Genomic DNA, 18,619 nt, shown 5'->3' on the forward strand with positions numbered 1-18,619 from the left:
CTCTTGGTAGTACGCTGGCATGAGGGGGCTTCTGTAGGAGGATTCCTTCATGACCTGATCAATGGCTAGTTCTGAGTCACCGCAAACGTAGAGCCACGTAGCACCAAGCTCAATGGTGATGCGTAGTCTAGTTAATAAGGGCCTCGTATTCTGTGGCGTTGTTTGAGGCCAAAAAGTGGAGGCAGATGGTGTAGCGGAGCTTACTTCCATTTGGGGAGATCAGAACCACTCCAGCCCCCGAGCCGAGAGCCATTACGGACCATCGAAGTACATTGTCCAGTACTCGTGGGTGACGTCCGGGGTCGGTAGCTGTACCTCTGTCCATTCAGCGATAAAATCCACGAGGGCCTGAGATTTAATGGCCGTACGGGGGAGGTACCTTATGTCGTGGCCATGAGCTCGAGTGCCCACTTAGAGATCCAGTCCCACGGCATCGCGGTTATGGATGATGTCCCCAAGTGGGTATGAAGTGACGACCGTGACTTCGTGGTCTGATGAAATAGTGCAGAAGCTTCCGGGTCGCCATTAGCATGGCATATAGGAGTTTCTGCACCTGGGGGTACCGGATATTGGGGTCGGTGAGTACCTCCCCGATGAAGTATATGGGTCGCTGGACCTTGAGCTGGTGTCCCGGTTACTCCCTTTCGACGACTAGGATGGCACTCACAACATGGTTGCTTGCCACGACGTACAGGAGGAGGGGTTCTCCCCGTTTGGGAGCGATGAGGATTGGGGCCGACGTCAGAGACACCTTGAGACTTTCTAGAGCCTACTGGGCTTCCTCAGTCCAAATGAAGGTGTCCGTCTTTTTTAGGAGCTTGTATAGCAGCATCCCCCGTTCGCCGAGTCAGGAGATGAAGCAGGCTTAGGGTAGCTAGACAGTCAATGAGCCTTTATACGCCCTTGATGTTGCGTATGGGGCCCATGTTGGAAATGGCCTGTTGGAGGAAACGTTTGAGGAGCTCGTAGTCCTTGAAGAGGTGTTTGACAGAGTAGGCATGGTTGGTGCATGGACTGTCCATGAGTTTGTTGAAGTGGTCAGGCATCCCTTGTTGGGGCTACTTGCCCGTGCGCTCGGCCACGGCAACCATTGTGGTGTTGTCCGATCGGCGCTGATCCTTTTTATTCTTCTTGCCCCTTTGTGTGGAGGGTCCCTCGTCTTGGTCTACGTGCTTGGCCTTGACTTTGTCCCCGCCTCTGCTGAAGACCGCTCCGACTGCCTCCTTGCTAGAGGCGTGGTTGGTGGCAACATCGAGCAGGTCACGGGTGGTACAGGGCTTCAGGCAGCCAAGCTTGTGGACCAGGGACTCGCAGTTCATCCCAGAGAGGAACGCGTTGATGACGTCTGCGTCGACGACCTCAGGGAGGGAGTTGCATCGCTGGGAGAACCTACGGATGTAGTCCCATAGGGACTCACTAGGCTCATATTGGCAGCTCTTGAGGTCCTAGGACTTTCTAGGGCAGACATACATCCCCTGGAAGTTTTTGACGAAGACCCTCTTGAGGTCTACCCAGTCGCAGATGCTGTCGTGTAGGAGGAATTCAATCCATGCTCGAACATGCTCCCCCACGCAAATGGGAAGATACTGAATGACAAAAAAGTCATCATCCACTCCTACGGCCCGGCAGGCGAGCTAGAAGTCTTTGAGCCAAATGCCTAGGTTTGTCTCCCTAGAGTATTTGGTGATGTTGGTGGGTGGTCGAAAACGTCATGGGAATGGTGCTCTCTAGATGTGTCGGCCGAAGGCCCATGGTCCTGGGCCCTCAGGGCTGGGATTCTGGTCGTCCTATCGGCGACCGCGCCTGGAGCGTGTCTCATCGCTCCATTCGATGGTCCGATTGGGACCTATGTTGCCTGCTCCTACCACCGCTCGGTGGGCATCATCATCGTGCCGGACCTGATGCCAGGTTGCTGACGATGCTGTGAGCGTCCTGGTGCGAACTAGTCCATTCGTGCATCGGTGGTCGGTGTGGGGCAGGCGCCAGGTTGGACCGTGATGCCGCTGCGGCTGGCGGCTGTAGCGGCGAGCGAATGGAGCGATCCGTCTGGCGCGTCCCCATTCCCCCAGTGGGGAGGGACAACGCATGTCGGAGTCGCGATGCGGAGCTTTCTGCCTATTGGATGGTGGTGGCTTCTACCAGAACCCGGAGGTTCCGATAGACCTCCCTGCTCTCGAGGGTCGATAGGCTCAGGAACACCGCACAGAAGCATCACTACAGCGGCAATGTTCTAGGCTGGCCCAAGCGAACTGTAGGGGATCATTCCCCTCATTCACGATGTCGTGTTTGACCTAGCGGGCATGGCCCTTGGTGCCCCCCGTCGGGTGATGTGCATGTGGCGTAGCGTGTTGTACCGAATGCGCCGACGCATGCGGTGGCTGGTTCTGTTGTTGTTGTCATAATTCCTCGGCGTGCGCTTGCGCAGACGCGAGGGCCCCTACGTATGAGTCTGGAGGGGTGTGAGTCTGTGCAGACTCCACAACCACCGGTGGCTATCCCAGAGCATCCGCCATGGCGCACTCCTAGGACGAACAGTGGTGGGGCGCCACGTCGCCGATGCTGGAACCGTCGCTCTCGCCCTCGTCATCCGGGAGTTCATGGAAAACGACAGGAGCTGTAGCCCGCCATTCCCATAGATTTGGTTGCGAGGGGGAGGGCACCAGCATCCTTCGGAGCCCCCGAGCGTACATATCCAGTGGAGGACACTGAGGCCGTAGGGGAATCGATCGTACGGTGTTTGTGGTGTGGGCGAAACAATCCCTCTGGGTGATCAGTGGGGGATAGTAAATGAAGAGAAAATAACAATACACATATTACTTACAGTGGGGTTTGAGCAGAGAGTTTGCTTGGAATAAAGCGCAGATGCCATGTCGTCGAAGTCATGCATCTCGAAGTCGATGGAGGGCGCCCCTCTAACGGGTGCCGGGACATGAGCCTCTTCACGGAGGTGTAGTACGCCGAGTCGGTTGGCGACAAAGTCCAGGCTTCTAAATAGGAAGGCCTAGGATGGATCTAAGACGGGTGGAACCTGCATCCCAGCGGGTGAGAGTGCGGGAAACTCCAACGAGCCAAAGCAAATTGTGTCGCCTGAGCCCACCACGGCGAGGGTGGCGGAAAAGTGGGCCATCTGATGACCAAAAAGTATTGAACGTATAGCGTCCTTCCCACGGACGGCGCCAACTATCGGTGCAGAATGTGACCAACTGGTAAATATTTGTAGTTTTGCCGTACGTTGTGATCGGAGATGGCCTAGCACTTAATGACACAGGGTTTATCCTGGTTCAGGCAACGTACCCTACGTCCAGTTTGGGTCGGTCAATGACTTTATTCCTGAGCCTAGGTGCTCGAAGTTTGCAGTGGGGTTACAAATGAGAAAGAGAAAGATGAGGTGTACAAGAGGTCCGGTCGGAAGGGCCGTGAACGATAGAAACTTCGCTACGAGCTAAGTGTTTAGACGGGTGCTTGAGGTCCGAACCTAGCGGTTCTATGGTTGTGAGCTATCGATCTAAGGAACTCTGATCAACTGGAATCGGTCTCCCTTTGTTGGAGGAAGCGCACCCCCTTTTATAGATGAAGGGGACGACTTTATAAGTGAGAGGGAAAGGGTGCGTATGTTACTGAGCCTTGCTGCCCACGTCGACGGGTACAAGATAATGGTAGACGGCCACAATACTGTTGACGTAACTGTAGAATGTCGGATGTATGTGGGAGGTTGTGCTGCCTTGTTTAGGAATGGTAGACGTCGGTACCTGCAAATACTGTTCGATGCCTAGAGGCATGTGAGGAGTGTCACCGTGTTCACCCCATACGGTAAATCCCAGCACCCACAACACTATTGATGCCTAGAGGCACGTGGGGGGCCTTACCATATGGGAGTTTTAATGGCGCCTACAATACTATAGAGGAAAATGTCGGCGCCTACAATACTATAGAGGAAATGTCGGCGCCTACAATACTGTTTGTGTTAGGATGGTTGCAGAGTGCTGTTCCTACAGGTGTACAGGCATGGTCCCTGGTATCATGGTTTGACTTATGCGCCCTGGCTTTCCTGCTTCATTCGCCCCTGCCTCCTTCCGAGCGGGCATTCCTAGTCGGATGGCCCCGGTCAGAGAAGAGCGGTGAGCAGGGTTTCTGCATACCCTGGTCGGAGACGCGAGGTCAGAGTCAGAAGTAGCAGTTTTGGGCCAGGTCTTCTGATCGGAGAGGCCGTTCGGAGGCGGCTGGAGTTCAAAGCTAGCGCTCCGGTCGGAGAAGTGGGCCGAAGTAGTTGACGAGCGGGCGCCGTTCCTCTTCGGCCCAGACCTTCCGATCGGATAATTAGACCGTCCTTCCGACCTGTTGTTTTAGACTCTCGGGCTAGCCCACGAGTTGTGTGCTGCCTTATTGGGCCGAGCCTAGGCGTGGAAGTCGGTCCCCGAGGGACCCCGGGTTTATGAACCCGACAACTTGGATTTTGCTTATAACTACTACAAAACAAGGATATTGTATCACTTTCTTGTAACATATTCATCAATGTGTTCCAGTGAAATTTCATAGTAACACAAAATAGTGTGTTACAGACTTCGGTTGTAACACAAAATAATTTTTTTTATAAAAATGTGTTACTGGCAATAATTATAGTAACACAAAATTAATGTTACAAGCAAAATGTTACAAAAGTGTACTATGTTGTAACACATAAATGGAACATATAAAATATGTTACAAATATATACCTTGTAGTAACACAAAATAATGTTACAGTCTAAGTGTTACAAAGAAACATATACATGTGGACCTTCCTATTCATAGGCGACACGAACATCGCACCTAGCTATCGTCAAGGCTGTTAGGCAATCACTGTCGTGGTCATCACATGAGAACCAAGTAGCAATGAGATGCCAGATCACAAGAAGTAAAATAGGGAAGGAATATTGATATTTTTGATGTTGTTGCGCGAACCCACTAACCTACCACTGTATAGGTTGATCGAGAATTTCAAGTTTTTGGTTCACAAGAATACTAGTCAAATTTACAAAACATTATCATGTAATATTGTTTTCTGTGCTCAAAACCGGAGTGCAAACGTTTTTTGTGGTTTTGAGTCTAACAAAAAGGCTATGCAAAAACAGCCATGTATGGCAGCCACAAAATGTTAAATCTAATAAGTAATCACCCAAAAAATGGTCTAAAATGCATAGAAAGGCCACGACAAAAGGCATTTCAGTCTGGTCTTTAACTGATATTTGAGGCAATACGAAACATGTGCCATCACAAATGAAATAGGAAATTCAAAAACAGCCTCGAACATGTTTTGTGATAAATATTCAGAATATCATGAACCATCGTCTAGGACATTTACATATAGAATGTGAATTCTTAAAAGGGTTTGACAATAAAAGAAAAATGTATGCTCTCTAACTTCACGTCCATGCATCCATCATACTTTAGGCTTGAACAAGGTGACTAGGAATGCCACATGACATTAGTAACCTGCAATTCAAGAAAAAGAAAATAGTTTAAGAATGTTTCTATACATTAATTGGAAAAACAATAATAAAGCTTCTAAATGTAAGACAACATGCCTGGCTGATTACCAATATTGTGTTAATATAGATGCAGCTATTGACCAAAAGTGAACTAGAGTCACAACATGAGCAAATTTCGTCCAATGTAACCATGACTTATTAGAGTGAGCATAAGAGAAAAAGCTTTCATGCATAACCATGGTGGGAGGTTGTATGGTCCTAATACAACTGGCCAACAACTATGGGTAGAATTACACTTCCCATATGGGTTAAAACCATCTGTTGTTCCAAATCTCATGAGAAGAACAAAAAATCTTCAGCCCTACACAACAATGTTTGGGAGAAGAATTACAAATAAATAAGAATACTTTGCAAATTTAGCATGTACATGAAAAACTTCGGATTCAACTCACTGGGCAATGCTCATGCAAAATGTTCGTATGTCAATTATCTTGTAAGTTTCAGAAAATCGATAAGGTATATACATGCTCGATAAGGCATAAGAATAAAGCGTTGGATAATTCACGAATAAGAATCAAGTATAACAGATTCATAAGAATTAGACTAAAGTGCATATTTATAATGTTATTTGAACTTGAAACTTTTTTTTTGAAACTCTGAACTTGGAACTTGAGAACAAGTAAAGTGCTATGGTTCGGATAGGATAGTCTAGAGCATGACATATATAAAAACTGGAAAAAAGAATTCAAACCTAATTTTACCTTGTGCTTCTTGATTGTGACAGACTCTCCTCATCCCGCTTAAATCATTTTCCCCTATGATTGCTTTGCTGTAAGGAGAAGATAATTTTGAAGACTATAAGGTACAAATGACAAATGAATTTTGGATTATAGTTATCAGAATAATATATGCCTATCAAAGTTGTAATTCAAAATTAATTTATTTATGAGTAGAAAACTTGGAAGGGTTTGGAGCATACTGAAAGAAAAGTGGAATTAATATTTCAGTAAATACATATAGATAAAATAAGATGGACCACAGGATATGTAAAGTACTCATTTCTATACAGTGTGTGACTGTTATTCCAGATTAGTCTGTGACAGGTACTGCTTTAACTCTTAGAACTAAATATTGCACACTAATCAGTATGTGAATCATGTTTCGGATCAATCTGTGACAGTAAGAACTTAAACGAGGTTGGAATTGAATATTACACTAGGAATTGATCATTCTTAAATAAATAAATATTATTACGAGATATTTATACCATTGCAGATAATTCCCTAGAGCCGCTGACACGAACTCTTCCAGAAACGTGATGTACGCTCCTCCTCTGCCAGCCGATTTTTGCTAATTTAAGGTTCAGATGACCTTGGTGTGGCAGCGCTGCCAGGCACGTAGAGATTTGGTAGGATTTATTTATAGCAAACTAATTCTACCATCTGAGAAACGGGACTGGTCCTAGCCTCCTAGGGTTCTAGAGGTAGAAGAATGTCATTCAATACAAATGGGATCAGAGAGGAAGATCAAATTGTACGTACCTTACAAAGCGGGCATCCACCGTGACGGCCTGACGGACTGGAAAATTTCAAACGGAATCAATCGCCGTGGCAGGGATTTCGGCTCGCCAACTCGCCGAGCTCCGACGGCCTTGCTTTTTGCAAGGAAATATGGATCTTGAGTTCTTGATGGCCGCTGACCGGGGAAGTTGCTTTGCGAGGAATAAGGATCTTGCGGTGGAAACTTTGGTGGGAAAGGGAAACCGATCAACTAAAAAAATGGTGGGAAGCGATTCCACTGGTTAAAAAAATGGTGGGAATTATTCGGTGGCCACATTAGATTGAATGAAATACTGAGGAGTGTATAGATGATTTTTTTTGTGGGAAACAATTCCACCGGTCAAAAATATTCTAGTTAAATATGAGGAGTTTAGAGATACGACGAGTTATCTTTCCAGAAAAAAAAACATAGCACAGTTTCACTTATGTGGAAAAGGTGACCTTTTTTATTGAACATCGATCAGTGTTAGTAAAATTTCTTTTAAGAAATGACAATATGTCGGTAGCAATCGAATAAATATATGTTGAATATACCTCCAAATTATTGGGTAGATGAAAAAAAATATTGATGCAACTCTTTTTTAAGGAATATAGCTGTCACATAAATGTTGAACATGTACAATGAAAATGTTGGGGTAGATAAAAAAATATTGATACTAGTCTTTTTTCTGAGTCAAGTTTGATTTACCTTAGTCTTTCAAATGTTTTTAGAAAAAATAAGAACAATATTTCAAATAAATAAATTTAATCTTTAACTAAAACTAAAGTAATTAGTCATATTCAATTAATGTTATTAGTTATACAAAAATAAGAATTTATTATTTCATATTAGTTAATTTTATTAGTCAATACTTTTAAATAGTTTATAGTGCTAAATATTATATCCTGCAGTGATAGGCTGCAAATAAAACTTCATGACTTTCTCATATAATGTTCGATGATGGCGAACTTTATACAAAAGTTGTAATACTTGACGAGATCAGTTCATACTTTTTTATTTGAGATATTTTGGATGTCCAAATATGCATCACAAGATTTTATAGAGTTAATACCAAATGAGTCCATATGCTCTATGATCACAAGTGAGCGTGTAGTGGTAGGAAAGGATGTCGAATGGAGAAACAACCAAAATAAAAATTATAGATTTCAAAAAGTTATGCAACTTTATAGTTCACAACTTTTTTATTTGAAGCCATTTTGATGTTGAGGTATTTGATTCACAATATTTTATAGAAATTAATATCAAAGGAATCCATATGCACTATAGTCATAAGTGAATATGTAGTAGTAGTTAAGGATCATGGATGGAGAAGTGCACAAAACAAAAGTTCTAGATCTCAAAAAGTTATACAACTTTGTAGTTGACAACTTTTTCATTTAAAATTATCTATCGAACAAAAATTACATTTGAAGTTCAAAATTTTCAAACAACCTCGGATGGAGAAACGACCAAAACAAAAGTTGTAGATCTCAAAAAGTTATACAATTTTGTAGTTGACAACTTTTTCTTTGAAACCATCTATCCATGAAAAAATCACGTGAATTTGCTCACTTTGAAATTCGAATTTTTCCAACGATCTTGGATGGAGAAACAACCAAAACAAAAGTTGTAGTTCTCAAAAAATTATGCAACTTTATAGTTGACGACCTTTTTCATTTGAAATCATCTATCCAAGAAAAAGTCACGTGAATTTCCTCACATTTGAAATTTGAATTTTTCAAACGACCTCGGATGGAGAAATGACCAAAACAAAATTTGTAGATCTCGAAAAGTTATTAAACTTTGTAGTTGACAACATTTTCTTTTCAATTTATTATGGTCCCAAATACTCATTTCAAAACAAGATGAGCATATATTCAAGCACCTGAAATATAGCGACTACATTATTGTTTACTTTTAAATTGAATGCCAAGTATCAAGAAACTATTTTTCATTAATATTTGTCTTATTTATAAAAATTAATATAATTGGCCACAATAAATTAATGTCATTAGTTGTCAAAAATAAATTTTGTTTATGTGTTAATGTTAATATTAAAATTAATAATACTCATTACTTTAAAATAGACGAAACTTGCTCTGGTTTTTTTCTAGAAAGATAATTCCTCAGTATTTCTAAACTTCTAATATTTAACTAGAATATTTTTTCACCGGTGGAATTGTTTCCCACAAAAAAATTATCTATACACTCCTTATATTTCATTCAATCTAATAATTTGGCCACCGAATTATTCCCACCATTTTTTTACGTGTGGAATTGTTTCCCACCATTTTTTAGCTGTGGTTTTCCTTTTCCACCAAAGTTTCCACCGCAAGATCCTAATTCCTCGCAAAGCAACTACCCAGAACCCACTTCTCGAGTCAGCACGCAAAGGAAGGCCGTCGGAGCTCGGCGAGTGGGTGAGCCGAAATCCCTGCCACAACGATTGAGTCCGTTTGAAATTTTCCAGTTCGTCAGATCATCACGGTGGATGCCCCACTTGTAGGGTACGTACAATCTGATCTTCCTCTCTGATCCCATTTGTATTGAATGACATTCTTCTAGCTCTAGAACCCTAGAACCAATCCAAATCTCTAGGCCCCGGTGCTGCAGCCTGTAGGCGGCTAGTCACTCGCTCGCTCCCGTGCGCAGTCATCGCAAATTGGTTGGAAGGCATCAGGCGGGTCGAGCTATGCGGCTGCTTTCTTGGGCACAGGGCGCCGGGGTGCAGGGGCCATGACCGCCATGAGGATGACGAGCGAGCTTCGACGATGCCGCCGCTGACCTTGGCCGGACATGTGGACGGGCAGGCCATGCTTCTTGTACGCGCCTCGTCCACGCGGTTGCGAAGTGGCCATGGCCCGTGGACGACGTCTATTGTCACACACCCCTCTCACCTTCGGCTTCACTTCTAGGCAGAGGCGATGAGCTCCAGCTCAGCTCTGTAGCTGCAGCATATAGATCAAATGGATAATACCTATATTATCGTACCCATACCCACAAACAAACTGGATAATCCATATCCCTCCCCAAACAACTATGGGTACAGATTTGGGTATGGACACTGGTTATCCAGGTGCCTGGCAGAATTAGTTTGCTATAAATAAACCATACCAAATCTCTAATATTTATGTCCAGCAGACCAAACGTCACTGGCATTTGTTATCAGAGATGTTTTCTGCGTTGCTAATTTTCTTTGGTTGTTTGTTTATGCCAAATTGAAAGTCTTTACAATAGTACAGAATATCTCAGGAGTAATATTTATTTATTTAAGAATGATCACTTTACTTTATAACTTTGATAGGCATATATTATTGTGATAGACTATAACCTTTAATTCATTTGTCATTTGTACCTTATAGTCTTCAAAAATTATTTTCTCCTTACAGCAAAACAATCATACGGGAAAATGATTTAAGCGGGATTTGGGGAGTAACTGGCTATATACTCTTTACTTTATTATGTAATCAATAGATACCTGAAGGTAGCTCATAGTCATTACTGTTTCAATCTTCACTGGACTTTTTGTTTATGTGGATGATATAGCGATTCACCTGAAGGTTTTTTGTTTTCTTGCGATTAGTCTAGAAAAATCAATCTTATAGTCTAGAAAATCAATTAACCAATGCTCAAATTGAATTGGAAACAAACACTAACAATTGTTGCTAGGGTGAACACGATATTGATTCATTTATTTTATTTGTTCGAAGTTGCTGGAATGAAAAATCTTTTTTCACATTCCAGTAACATACAAAGTGGCGCCAAATCAGCTTTTCTCTTCCAGCTTTTCTATTTTTCTCACCCACACCGCACATGCCTCCACAGCCTTTAGGCGCCAAATCAGCCCCGCCGCCTGCTGGGCATGTGAATGAAAACCCAAAATCCTCCCGCGTCCATCCTTGATCTCTCCCCAAAATTCTCTTCCCTCCCGCTTCTCTCATTCCCACGATCCACATTGCCTCTCCTCCGGTCCTTCTCTCCCTCCGCCAGGACTCAAATCTCCTCTCCGCCAGGAGCCTGCACACCAATCGCACTACGCTCGACGAGATTGTGTTCCTGCAGGTGACGCCGAGCTCCTTCCACCCCTCCACCCCTCCTTTTCTGCATGCGACTTTGAGTTCCTGCGACCTGTGGATCCTGCCATCCCGTCGAATGTCGGTTTTCTACCGGCAGATCAATCTACAAGCATCTCCAATTTGCAGAGCTAATTTTTGTGGAATTTTCGTTCTTCCTTTTTGGGTGCGATTTGGGGCGAATCTAGTGAGGGGTTTTGATCGTAGGATATGTGACAAGATATCTTTGTCATCAATCGATTTGATCCCCTCACAGAAACCTTCAATTTGGGAGTTTGGCCAAGGTTTTCCCTTTTCTAGGGTTCCCAGAAACTGGAGATGAATTCTCAATCTTTAATTCTTTATTAGTGTTAGCGGTTAGAGTAGAACACCCATGAGATATGAGATAGTGGTGCCATGGTTTGGATTTCTTTTCCATCGATCTTGATTTGGTTTGTTTGATGAGGTTTGAAGCAGCTCTGCTTCAGTTGCATACTGTGCCATTTCTGAAAACGTCTTCTCCAGAAGATGAAATAGTTTGCCTGCTCTTCCTTTCATTGCTCGCCATGCTATTTCCATCTGATTTTAGTTCCCTACAGATGTGCTCCATCCTAGCAGTGGCCACTCCAACATTCCAAGGAGCAGGACACAGACAGCTCATCTCAGTTGTATAGTGCTGCTGCATATAGCTGTCTAGGTGATTTATTTACATTTTTTTCTCATGGAAACACTTTTGTGGAGGGGGATTTAGAATTCAGCAGAGGAGAAAGAGGATTAAAAACATTGTAATTTCAGGTCGCCGGAGGAGCTGAGCTGCTGCACTTCGACAATTAGGTAAGCTGGTAGCAGTGCATCGGTAGCTTATCTGCTCATGGAGTTGCAGCTTTCATTTGCTCGCACAGGCAAGGGCAAAGTGCTAGCATTTTGTCATTCATGTTACAGAATACTCCGAGCAGCAGTTTAGTATGCTTTTGTGAAATGTCCTATCATGATGCAGTGGATCCATCTTTTAATAATTTCTGCTTTCATGCTTTTAGTAATTATTTATTCAATACTTGCTAGCTTCTTAGGTTAGCTTTTTGTGCATGGTTGAAATGGGACAAAACAAAGGGCAGACTTTTCACATTTTATTTATGACCTCTGTTTCAGTTCTACTCAGTCTATGTATACGAGTTAGTGCTTGATTGTTTCACTAGTGTCATGGTATATCAGCCCGTTTATTTAATTCAAGCTAACCTGGACACTACTATATATAAAGTTAATTTTCAATCAAGCAAAACAATAACAGTGATTTTTCCCTCCTAAATGTTAGGAAAAATAAATTATCATACATGTTAATTTTATATCTTATTTAATGTAAAGAACCTTCTGGACTATTTTTGTTCGTATATATGTGTCATGCTCTAGACCATCCTATCTGAACCATAGCACTTTACTTGTTCTCAAGCTTCCAAGTTCAAATAACATTACAAATATGCACTTTAGTCAAATTGTTACTATTCGGTTATACTTGATTCTTATTTGTGAATTATCCTATGCTTTATTCTTATTTTCCTATTGGTGCTATATTTTATTTAGATTGTGCTACCATGGCGGTGGATAATTGGACCATAAATCTGGAATGCGATGGGAAAGCTGAAGGACATAAACATGTGCAAAGGGAAATGGATAGAGATGAGATATGCCTTTTTCAACTTGATTGATCTGATCGAGGGTTCTAGGGTACACATCAGTCGACTATCTATACTACAAGAGAAAAGATAGCTTGGTTGTAATACAACAAGATTCTGATGTGATGGAAATGCTCAACGAGTGTGAGAGCGAAAAGACGGTTAATTTGTTTGTGACGAGGCAGAGACTGGCCACTTTAGCGCCTACCAAGTCCAACAAAGAACCATCCAAATCTAAACAAAAAAAAGGTATTAGAATGAACATATAATTTACTTTTCTATGTATATTTGATTATTCAAGGACAACTATTCCAAGTCATGTTAGTTATCAATGATTTATTTTCATCCAAGATTAGCATATCCAACCCCACTGTGGTATGTGACTTAATAAATACAATCTTGATAGTCTAATACAAATATCTAGTTGTTTAATAAAAAGATTACATATTGTTTATTATATTTACTATAAACATGTGTTCATGTCCCCAACATTTGTTTAGCAGGAAGAGGAGGTACAAAGAAAAAGAAAGGATTAAATGTAATGCATACTGAAGCACTATATGCTAACGAGGTTGAGCAGCATGATGATGAGAACCAGAACACATCAGGTACAAATGTAGTTAGATCAATCTCATTCATATGGACTGCATCTTAACCAATTACTATCACTATCATTCTATTTTTAATAGGTGATGGCGATGAAGTACCTGGTAAACGAAAGGGGACCGTTTTAACACATGTTTGGGATCTACTTGGAGGAGATCGGATAGTAGTAAGATGTAATATGCTTGGACAACCCATTGGAAAAGAAGGTGGCCTTTTAGGACAATTTTTGGGCACCATAGCAAGAAATGGTGGTTACTGTCCTGTTGGTGCCAAAGATTGGAGAGAAGTTAAGAAAAACAATGCAGAAACCATAATTCAATTCATCCAGGTTAGCTAAATTTTACAAGACATAATATTTTTATAAGATTAAGTATATATATGCTTGTTATCATGTCATGAAGTCAAATTCATTCATTAGTGACTTTCTTATTTTAGACAAAGTTCTTATATCCTCATTCATGTGAGAAATGGATATTGAAATCAATTGGAAGAGATTGGAGAAAATACAAGGCAACATTAAAAAAGTCACTATTTAATCCAAAGAAGAAAAAGTCTGTTTTGAACAAGCGTTGTCCAGATGATATCGATGAAGATCAATGGAAGGCCCTAGTAAAATATTGGAAGTCCAGCGAAGGACAAGTAAGGCACCATTATTGACGCTATTTGGCTTTTTTTACTATCACTATCTATACCATTATTGATTTTTATATGTATAATGGTTCATTATCTATTAATTTACTTTTCTTGTAGACCCTAAGTGAGAAGAACAAAATTAGTTGTGAAATGAAGAAGACAACACATACAACTGGTACAAAGAGTTATGCTCGTTGGTCTGAGGACATGGTGAGTCATCTTCTGTTTAAAAAAATTATATATGATTCTTCTTACTTTTCCTTTACTGCTATTTTTTCAGAGGCAAACTGATCCTGAAAAAAAACAGCCACATAGAGCAAAGGTTTACCTCGCAACTCACAGGAAAAGGGGAAAAGGGATAAATGAACCAGTGGTATGCTACATGCACATGAGAATTTTTGCAAATATAAAATTATTTCTGTTTTCTAATGTGCGGATTTCTTGCTTGTAGGTTGAACTGGAAAATCTCCTAGACACACAACCAGAGTTAGCACAAAATAGTGAGGGAGGAGTTGCATGGGAAGGTGATGCATTACATCGGGTGTTGGGAGAAGAGAAAGCTGGACAAGTGCACGGCATGGGATTACTTCCGGTTCCTAAACAAGTTTATGGTCGAAGAACACACCATTTTAAGGACATTAATATAGTTTCACTAGATGGCTCGTCATCTGATGTAGAGACTCACATGTTGGAGGAAATAAGGCAACTCAAAGAGCATTCTAGAATGCAAGACAAAGTTATTGAAGAACTAAAAAACAATCAAAGGCACCATGAGAACCAAGAAGCAACAATGGTAACAATGTACATTTTAATTTGTAACTTCGTATTGAAATGTGTTACTCAAACTTTATTTCTTTTCTAGGGAAATTGTGCTAGGAGTGATCATAACAATTCTCAGAATCAAGCGGTGCTTTCTAAAAGAAAGGTATTTGCTCTATTTTCCATGTTTTCACCCAATTTAGTCTTTTGGCTTTAATATTGTTTCAAATTTTTAGAGAGTTCACTGTGTTGCACCCAACCAGAATGATGGATTCCTTGAACACAGGGATGAATTGGTAAAGTCACTTTCTTGTGAATTTAATGCTATTTTATTCACAAAGGATTTTTTTATATTAACTCATGCTACTGTCTTTTTTCTCTTTACTAGAATAAAGAAACATGTGAGTCTGAATATAGTGATGATGACAGTCTACTTTTATCCACCACAAGTAAAACAACAAAGAAACAAAAGGTATCTATGAACAACACTTTGCTGTATTTATAGAGGAATTTTTGTCTTAATATTTCATACTTCATTTTATATGTGTAAGGGTCATCATGGAGGGTCTGGAGAGACTACGACCATTGCACACTAGGAGGTGGCTCATGACAAGGTTACATGCAACAAGCGTCAAGCACCTAAACAACTTCCTGTAATGAAGGTAGATGAACATAATACACTTGTTCTAATTGCATGATCTTGATGTACAACTAAGGGTTGTTGGTCACTAAGAGATTATGTCAAATTAATGTAGGTTGGGTCCACGGTGCTACTAATGACTTCAAAATATCCTAATAAGGCTAATGTGGCCTATGCAACTCTCTTGAGCACTGATCCAGAAGCCATTGTTGGTGGAGTTAAGACAGGAAGTCAATTCTACAAAGTGCGTATCGATCATGCTATAGCAAAAGATGAGCCATTAGTGAGGCCTAGGCCTGGGTGCAACAATATTGGTGATGCTCAATCCAAAGGAGTCTCAATTGCTTGGCCTTCGATGCTTGTATGTTCAAACTAGCTTTCTTAACTTACATCATTGTACATATATGGCCTAATTTGTAATCTTACAACTTACATTTTCTTTGTAGGTTCAAATGATTAATGGTTGAATTCCTACATCGATGTGTACAAAGAATAATGGAAGAAGAAGCAATGGACTTTATGAATCCTAGCTAGTTCTTGAATTTTTCTTTCTAGTATAGACTATGTGTGTTTGCTCTCTAGAGCCATATCGTTATGTACAAATACTATGATTTAATCTGAACAAGCACTATGTTTGAAATTATCCTACTATATGTGGATCTTGTTATGATTATTGAAATTTGTGGTTTATGTGATTTTTCAATGTGTCATGTTTGTGTGATTCTATAATAATCGGTGTGCCACATATATAGGGCTGAAACAAATATTTGTTTTCTAATCTGAATATGTTACAATAGATATAACAAGTGTTACAAACCACATGTTCCTTTGTTCCATACTGTGCTCTACCATAATGTAGAAGTGTTACTAGAACTAAAAAAGTGTTATAGCATACAATCACTATAACACTAGGCAAATGTTCCCATAGATAAATAAATGTGTTACAAACTATGTATTCCACCATAATGTGAAGTGTTACTAGAGAAAAAAAGTGTTACAGCAAAAATCATTGTAACACAAGACAAATGTTCCTATAGACAAGTAGATGTGTTACAATAAACCAGTCTATAGTAACATGGCCAATTAGAACAAAAAAAAATATGTTACTAAGAAAGCTAGTAACACTTTTTTCAACCTACAGTAACACAAGTTGGTGTTACTGTATCCCTGTGCTGTTGTAGTGTATATATTATATACATACTCATCACCACCGTAAAAGCACAAATCTTAACATAAATTTAAGACATAAAAATCATGTCCTCTGAATCGATCACTCAGGTGAGATTCAGCTTTTCAATGTAAGGAGTACTAATCGACTGCAAAACTAAAATCATTGTTTTTTTTTAAAAAAAAGAGAGGACCAGCATGCTATAGGCAAATAAATTTAATTTGCATACGTGTGGGTGCAGAATGATAGCCATAGGCCGCAACACATTTGTGGGCGGCTACCCATCGACGACTAAGCACGTGGATCGCGACTCAACGGCAGAACGTGGGTCGGGGGAGAAGGAAGAAGCCCAAGTGACAGTCTCATGGCAGTTATCTGCCAGCCTGCCACGCACAAAAAGGGTTTCCCGCATCTACGCTAGCTGGCACGCACAAATTTGATGGAAGGGCAATGTAAGATAAATGAGTAATGGAAGGGCACTCCCAACCTGAAAGTAGAGGTAGTTTTTATAACATTAAATACTATATGGCACCTAAGCAATTTTACTGATGTGGATGTGGCAGCTGAGTTAAGGAAAGAGAAAGCGGAGAAACACTAGAGGTTGTTTCTCGTATCAGAAACGAAGTCCTCTCATACCCCAAAAGATCGAAGGAAATGATATTTATCGCGTTGGGGCTGTTCCCGTTGTTTCCTCAACTCTATCCCCACCTCCCTCACAGATCCCCCCAAAGGCTGAAGGAAACAATGTTTAACGCGTTGGGGCTGTTCACGGCGTTTCATCAACTCTACCCCCCACCTCTCTCTCAGATCCCCCACAAGGATGAAGGAAACGATGTTTATCATGTTGGTGTCGTTCCCGTCGTTTCCTCACCTCCCTCCGAATCCCCAAAAGGCAGAAGGAAATGATGTTTATCGTGTTGGGGCTGTTCTCGTCATTTTCTCAACTCTATCCCCACCTACCTCCCAGATCACCAAAAGGCACAAGGAAACAATGTTTATTGCCTTGGGATGTTCCCGTCGTTTCCTCAACTCTATCCCCACCTTCCTCTTGGATCCTCAAAAGGCTGAAGGAAACTATCGCCCTGTTTGTTTGGGCTTGTTTGGCTGATAAGCCATGGTTGAAAGTACTGTTGGCTGATTTGGTGTGAGAGAAAAATAATGTTTGCTGGCTGAAAAATACGACTTATAAGCCAAACAAGCCCAAGCGAAATGGGCGTATGTTTATCATGTTGGGGTCATTCCCGTCATCTCCTCAACACTATCCCCACCTCTCTCTCGAATTCCTACGCCCGAATTTTTTACTTTTTAGCCCTTTTTTTAGAAGTTTTTCACAAATAGACCCCTAAAGGAAAGATTTCATAATATGAACCCTTAGCTTGGCGCCATTGATGCTGGCGCCGAGCTAACATGTCTCGGCGCCAACGTCCCTAGCGTCGAGCTCCTGGGCTCGAAGCGAACGTGGAAGGTGACATGGAAAGAAGCTTAGCGCCAGTAACCCTGGCGTCGAGCTTGGCGTCGTAGATCTTAGCGTCGAGCTCAGCGCCAGGCGCCGTAGATCTTAGCATCGAGCTCGGCGTCAGGGTGACTGGCGCCGAGCCTTTATTTTAACCCCAGCCCAACCTTCCTGCCCGAGCGTTCTTCCTCTTCTTTCTCATCCCTCTTGGTTTTTCTCTCCCCACTTCACCCTACCTCACGAATTGGCATATTGGACCTTAGAAACTTTGATTTGATCCGTAGATCTTTGAGAGCAAGGTATCCTCGCTCCCCTCCTAGTTTTTTCGCATCGAGTCGGTATATATTAGTCGGATTTTTGAACTTAAGAATCGTCATCACTTAGGTTTTCATTCTATCCCTCAATATATGTATTATACAACCGTAGGATGATGCCAAGGCGTGGAAAAGCTAGCAAACCTAGGCGCATGTAGTTATGTTATGGGTTCATTGTTGTGCATCAAATGTGAAACCCTAGGTTTAGGGTTTAATGTTAATTGCTTTTGGTTCTTAGAACGAAATTGGTTGTATTGTAGTTATGGTTCGCATTGACAATTATTTGTGATGTTTTGAGTTTTGTTTGTTAATTTACAT

The 18,619-nt window shown here is 41.5% G+C and overlaps 2 protein-coding genes across 2 annotated transcripts; both read left to right on the forward strand.

The window, feature by feature from the left end:
- Positions 1-998: 998 nt before the first annotated feature.
- LOC136460545 (uncharacterized) lies at positions 999-14,159 on the forward strand (the record flags this gene model as incomplete). Its single annotated transcript, XM_066460201.1, has 5 exons — positions 999-1,269; positions 13,232-13,336; positions 13,418-13,662; positions 13,770-13,973; positions 14,085-14,159. Coding segments are annotated over exons 1-5 (900 nt in total), but the record flags the coding sequence as incomplete, so codon positions are not given.
- Positions 14,160-14,544: 385 nt separating this feature from the next.
- LOC136460547 (uncharacterized) lies at positions 14,545-15,322 on the forward strand. The gene is made up of 5 exons (XM_066460202.1): positions 14,545-14,760; positions 14,830-14,892; positions 14,963-15,022; positions 15,115-15,198; positions 15,278-15,322. The coding sequence occupies exons 1-5, from the start codon at positions 14,545-14,547 to the stop codon at positions 15,320-15,322; spliced, it is 468 nt and encodes a 155-aa protein (XP_066316299.1).
- The last annotated feature ends 3,297 nt before the right edge of the window (positions 15,323-18,619 follow it).

This window comes from Miscanthus floridulus, chromosome 6, assembly GCF_019320115.1.
Source record: "Miscanthus floridulus cultivar M001 chromosome 6, ASM1932011v1, whole genome shotgun sequence".
NCBI classification, from domain to species: domain Eukaryota; kingdom Viridiplantae; phylum Streptophyta; class Magnoliopsida; order Poales; family Poaceae; genus Miscanthus; species Miscanthus floridulus.

Excerpts from the sequence above, each read along its gene's own strand:
- LOC136460547 (XM_066460202.1), top strand. The coding sequence starts at position 14,545 with ATGGGATTACTTCCGGTTCCTAAACAAGTTTATGGTCGAAGAACACAC. Across the intron at positions 14,893-14,962 it reads CGGTGCTTTCTAAAAGAAAG|AGAGTTCACTGTGTTGCACC; the intron begins GTATTTGCTCTA and ends TCAAATTTTTAG. Across the intron at positions 15,023-15,114 it reads TTGAACACAGGGATGAATTG|AATAAAGAAACATGTGAGTC; the intron begins GTAAAGTCACTT and ends TCTCTTTACTAG.